The sequence below is a fragment of the Triticum aestivum genome, chromosome 7D (assembly GCF_018294505.1).
Source record: "Triticum aestivum cultivar Chinese Spring chromosome 7D, IWGSC CS RefSeq v2.1, whole genome shotgun sequence".
In the NCBI taxonomy this organism is placed as follows: Eukaryota; Viridiplantae; Streptophyta; class Magnoliopsida; order Poales; family Poaceae; genus Triticum; species Triticum aestivum.
In genome coordinates this window covers 74090144-74096333 of record NC_057814.1, presented here as the reverse complement: position 1 = coordinate 74096333, position 6190 = coordinate 74090144, and the positions used below count along the sequence as shown (strand labels likewise).

Sequence of the window (6190 nt, the reverse complement as noted above, 5' to 3'; positions counted from 1 at the left end):
GTAGACTGCTTAGATGGATAGCTTGCATGTCAAGAGAAATAAGGTAGTGGGGGCTCTTATTTAAATATAGTAGATTCAATCCAGACATCCGAACATTCAAAGTTTTAAACATAGTTCGACTACAAACCGGCACATTTAAATTAGTGACAACAACTCGCCACTGAGATTGTCCCAATTAATGTCGTTGTCCTCCTCGTCGTCATCCTCATCCTCCTACTTGAGCTCGATCACCCTCGAGGGGTCAGCCTCATTCTCCTTCACCTCCTTCGTTGGCTTGTTGTGTTGCGTCCGGCACTCATACTCCGCCTGCACGACGCAGGCGTGTTGGCCATTCAAAGTCAGACTAACCGAGCCGTGGATGGCTAGTATAGAGGATCAGAGTGGACGCAAGGGGGCACTAACACATGGTAGACGTGAGATGATAAACATGATCCTCTTGCACCAAGAATAAAATCATTGGCAAGAATTTATCTGTTACATTGCCTATCAATTGTCCTATGTGCTTTTCAACGTGTAGGTTTTAATTCTTCTCAAGGATGTTAGGCTGAGAACTGAGCACTAGCTCGCCAAGGCGGGGACATGTCGTGTCGTTGCAATAGCTCCACGTCGAGTAGAATCTCTTGCCCATCGGGGGCGCCTCGTCGACCTCCTCCTGGGAGGACTCCTGCTCGAGATACTCCAAATTGACTCCTTCATCAGAGCTCGTGTTGTTCGAGCCTCCGTCGTTGGAGACACGGGCGTGGTGTGGGACGAGGTTGGGCTCGGCGACAGGCAGCGGAAGGGTGGCGAAGCCAGCTGAAAGTGGAGGACATGTGCCTTGTTGATGTCTTATTTTTAAGCCGGATCAAGCGTTTCGACCCGTTATGGTAGCGGTTCGGACTAGAGGCCGCCGAGGAGCCACATAGCCCACCATCTCGCACACCGCTCGTCCCGGCCCTCCTCCTTCCTGGTTACATGGCGCAGTCAGCTAGAGTTTCACTGTGCTAGGCTCGGGCGACTGGAGATGGGGATAGTGGAGTGAGAGAGAGTGCAGGGGAATAAAATATAACAGTGGAGTCAGGTTGTCTAGCCGATGTGGTGGACTATTCGGACAACCCTATTTCCCCCCGTGTATGGGCTAGATTTGAGGCACTGCGCAAACCGTTCGGACATTTTGGTTAGGTTTAGTGGAGCCCTTGGGCAGCCATTTTCATGTCCAGACTGTCTGCCCTGACATATGGGGGCAGAGTAGAGGACACCCTTGGAGATGCCCCAACGAGCCACAAGTTTCATGGCTCCTTTCCAATACTATACTAGTAGGATCGTTAGGGAAAATCCCTCTGAAACATGCATAGTTTCTGACTTTTCACACTGCCCTGATAACAACAAGAACCACCCTCATTGCTAGAAAAGTCACCCTAAATTTACCGTCACAGAATCAAATTTTTATTTCCCGATACCATTTCTCTGGGAAGGACTGGAAGAACCGACTCCAGCAAATCTAAAAATATTTTTTTTTCACCCGAAAGCATTCAAATGAATTTTGAAATCAAAAAATTATTAACTATTGATACATACTAGGTACCATAATATTTATGCAAATCAGTATGTGGCATATTTGTCACTGCTCTACTTTCCTTCAATGGAGTTTGTGGGGTTTTACCGCATAGGGCCCACATGCCAGTGACAGTTCAAGCACCAAAGATAAGACTCACAAAGCAACAGTAAAGTTTTTCCAGCCCGGCAAGGCGAGTGTTGTGTTTCTCTACACATTTGCATCCTATTTAGTTGAAGCATTTCAATTCAAATTCAAAATGAATTTTGGTCGGTACAACCATTTATCCGCGTGAACATCTATATCTAGTACTACCACTACCTATTAATAAAGCAAGGTGTGTGTCTCTAGGGTTTTTTTTCACCCGTTCACTGTCGAAAATATTTTTTTCTCTGAGGTGGCACTAATTTTTTGTGCGTCCATCTGCTTTTTTTTCTGAGAGTTTAGTATGTGGGCCGCGGGCTATGGCCCAGCGAACCCAGCCCATTTATTGTTCTGCCAATGCAGCTGGGAAAACCCTATTTGCCGCGCGTACAACAAATAGTTGGAGCTTCGCATATGGCGCAAGACTGGTCGGTCCATTTTCCTCTCTTTTTGATTCTATTTTTATTTTTCTATTCCTTTCTCTCTTTCTGTCATTTTTTCCTTTTTTTCATCCAAGTTTATTTTAATTTTATTTTTTTTGGTAAATTAAAAAAATTCAGAATAAAAAAAATCAAATTTTTGAAAATTGTTCAGAATTCTAAAATTTTGTTCCGGTTATGAAAAATGTTAAGAAATTTATATTTTTATTCTCGTTCCAAAATTTGTTTAAAATTTAAACATGTACCAATTTCTTTTCAATTTTTTTTGTGTTTTCCAAAATTGTTGGTGATTTTCAAAAAATAATAGCATTTTATAAAAGTTCCAAATTTGAAAAATATTCTTGTATATTGAAATGTTCACAAATTAAAGGAAAAAAAATATATTTTAAATAGTCCCACATTGCTCCTTTGCATATAGTCATACTAATTTATATACGTGTGTGAAACTACATGCAATAATAAGCCGGATGAAGGATGGATTGATATAATTGGACGAAGGATGGAAGGACTGGTGGGTGAGCTAGCTGCAAATGCACCCTGGATTTCTTAAAACGAAAAACAATGGTCCCATTTTTTCAAAAAAATGTTTGCGTTTTCCAAAAGTGTTCAAGATTTTCAAAAAATGCATTTTAAAATGCTCGAAATTCAAAAAATATTCTTGTTTTAGTAAAATATTCACAAATTCAATATAACGTTTGCGTTTTAAAAGATACATATTTTCTAAAATTGTTCTGAATGTTCAAAACATGTTCCAGTTATCTAAAATTGTTCACAAATTCAAAAAAACTGTGTTTTTACAAAATTTTCATGTTTTCAAAATATGTTTGTGAATTTTTTAGTATGTTTCTGTTTCCAATTTTATTCGTGTTTTTCCAAAGGTGTGCATAATTTTTGAAAAACTGTTCGGGATTTCAAATACTATTCATGTTTCCAAGAATTTTGGCTATTCGTAATATTTTTTTTTTGAAATGTTCAAGAGAAAAACGAAATTTGTTTCAAATCTGACGCTGCAGTATGTTATTAAATATTTGTGCGGGCCATAGGTTAATAAGGCATGTTTGTTCGAGTGGCTGGCAACATTTTGTCTGGTCTTTGAGATTGTGAGTTTGATCCTTCAACTCATATTTCTTTTTATGTTTATACTCGCGCCTTACAGACACAGGTCGTTTTGGTGCCTAGGACTTTCACTGGGCATGCAACTTGCCGGCCCAACTACCTGGGAAATAAGGGAAAATATTTTAAACAACCCCGCATTGTTTGTTTACATACAATCGTACCAAATTATATATGTGTGCAAAACTGCATGCATGTAGTAAGTTGTATGAAGAATAGATGAATTAAACTAGATGAAGGATGGATGGATTGGTACATGAGGGAAAAGGACCTCGAATTTGTTTTTAAAAAGGAATTAACTCCAGTACGTGAGCTAGATGGATGGATTGCTACGTGAACTAGCTACAAAAGGACGTTGAATTTCTTGAGGATTGCTACCCGAGGAAAAGAGAAGAGAAGACCCGACTACGTGAGCTAGATGCATGAAAAAGAAAAGACCCAGCTCACTCCCATATTATGGAACTTCACACCTTAAATCCTTTGGATCAATGAACGGAAAAATAGTGGAGTGGAATTAACTCCGGTTGTACTATATCGATGGCTTGAACATTGGAAAGAAAAGACATACCACAAAATCCCCTCGAACGAATGAAAAAACAGTGAATAATTTGCGGGCCTTGTCCTAACAAAACCCTTTAATCCCCTAGGTTAATGAACAAAAAAATATCAGATTGATTACTTCACATGCGGCGAAACCTATAACCTAAATGTTCCTTCTCGGCATGCACACAGGGTTCTGCATACACATATAATTGTCACTAAATTTAAATACACACTACTGTTTCTCCCATTACAACGCACGGCCATTTGTGCTAGTACTTAATAATGTCCTTCACAAAAAAAATGTATCGCAAGTGACAACATGCATTTGTAATTTATATGCTAAGACCTGGGCCTGGCCACCAGAGTAGTTTATTTTAATTTGAAAACGCAACACACATTTGGGGGGGGGGGGGGGGGGGGATGAAAACACAACACAATTGGAATTCAAAGATACATAGATGAAGCAAACTTCTGTAATATGAAAAAAAAAGGACAAACTTGCAAAACCAGGTAGATGGTTTCGTCAACTAAGTTTCCGCAGGCTGTAGGTGGAGAGTCGCATGCAACTGCAGATCCTCCTTCTTCCTAGCAGTGATTCCCATGGTCTCTGTCATGTCAATATCACCAGGAGAAGTGCCATCTGGGAGAGTCCAATCGAAATGAAAAAGAAGGCTTGCGAGAGCAAGCTCCGCAATGGCGATCCCAAACAGCATCCCAGGGCAAATCCGACGCCCGGCGCCGAACGGTATAAACTCAAAGCAGTTGCCTTTATAGTCTGTCGCGCTAGCCAAGAATCTATCCGGAACGAATGCATCCGGTTCGTCCCAGTATTCCGGGTCCCTAGAGATAGCCCAAGCATTCAGCAGGACCGTAGTGCCTTTGGGCACGTCGTAGCCGAGAATTTTGCACTGTTCCTGGCACTGCTTGGGCAGCAAGAATGGCCCAGGTGGGTGCAATCGCAAGGTCTCCTTGATGATACAATGCAAGTAGCTCAGCTCGCCTAGACCCTCCTCGGTTACCTTCTTTTGCCCCATGAATGCTCCCCTGACCTCAGCTTGTGCCCTAGACATGGTGCTCGGCCTTCGCATCAACTCCGCCATGGCCCACTGTAGAATTGTAGCTGGCGCCTCGCTCCCCGCGGCAAAAAGATCCTGTGTTTTTTGCTGCTGGTGAAACGTGGATTGCTACGATAGAATAAACATATGTACTGCTGTACGTACGTAGCATATAGTATATCACAGTTAAGGCAGCATGCGTCAAAATGACTTACGAAAATCACCACTTTGAGGTTGTCCATGGTGAGGGGGAACTGAAGGTCGCCATCTCTCTGGATCCTCAAGAGGACATCGATGATGTCTTGTTCCTGGTGTGCTTCCTCCGAGGATCTCCTGTCGAGATGCTCATCGATGACGTGTCCAATGAACGCTAGCACGGAGTCTCGAAACACCTCGGCCCTGTGCAACGTGCCGCTGAGGGCGCGCACTAGCCTCGACGATGGAAACAGGTCGGGCAAGGTGAAGCCACCGACGACCTCGACCGCCTCATCGACATAGTGTAGCAACGTGTCGTGCTCCTTAAACCGGCCACCCATGATGCAGTGCACCGTCGCATGCGTCACGTATGTGGCGAGCATCTTACTCAGGTTCACCACCTCCGACGACTCGGATGAGTCGTCGACGATGGACCGGATGAGCCGGGTCACCTCCTCCTCGCGGATGGGCCGGAAAGAAGTGATGTTCCTGGCGCCGAGCAGCTCCAGGATGCAGATCTTACGAAGCTGCCGCCATTCGCCACCGTACGGGGCGAACGCGACCCCCTTGCCGCGCTCGCTGAGGACCTTGGCGGACGCGCTCAGCGGCCTAGTGCAGAAGATGTGGTCGTACGTCTTGGTGATCTCTTTGGAAGCTTCCGCCGTGGAGGCGACGATCACCGGAACCTCGCCGAACCTGAGGAGCATGAGAGGCCCATGGCGTTGAGAGAGGTTCCGTAAGGCACGGTGTGGCAGGGCGCCTAGGAGATGGTGGAGGCTGCCGATGACAGGGAGCTGCCATGGGCCAGGAGGGAGCCGAAGAGCGCCATTGCTAGAGTTAAGGGAACCTCTATAGATCATCATCAAGTATACAAGGGGAAAAAGAGCTACTAACAAATAGTAGTATGCATCGTTGTCCATGATCTCCTACTCTGTATTGTCAGCCGGGATTACCATTTAATTTTGCGGGGGTCGTCAAGTGCTTACAATATATATAGGCCGCGCGTTGCTGCTGTTGTTGGTCTCGGATTTTTAATAATAATGGAGTTTAAAGCACATTTGTCACTCCGTAGGGCTGTATGTCAGAATAATTCGAGGCACGTTGTCGATCATCCGAAGATCAAGCAATCACACGAGACATGACGTCGAGATTTGCTAACAAGGCTC

The 6190-nt window shown here is 44.1% G+C and overlaps 1 protein-coding gene across 1 annotated transcript; it reads right to left on the bottom strand.

Moving 5' to 3' along the window:
* Nucleotides 1–4301: 4301 nt before the first annotated feature.
* Nucleotides 4302–5965, bottom strand: LOC123170835 (desmethyl-deoxy-podophyllotoxin synthase-like). The gene is made up of 2 exons (XM_044588574.1): nucleotides 5045–5965; nucleotides 4302–4925 (listed from the first exon to the last, which is right to left on the bottom strand). Exons 1-2 carry the CDS (start codon nucleotides 5942–5944, stop codon nucleotides 4302–4304), a joined length of 1524 nt encoding a protein of 507 aa, XP_044444509.1. The 5' UTR covers nucleotides 5945–5965.
* Nucleotides 5966–6190: the final 225 nt, after the last annotated feature.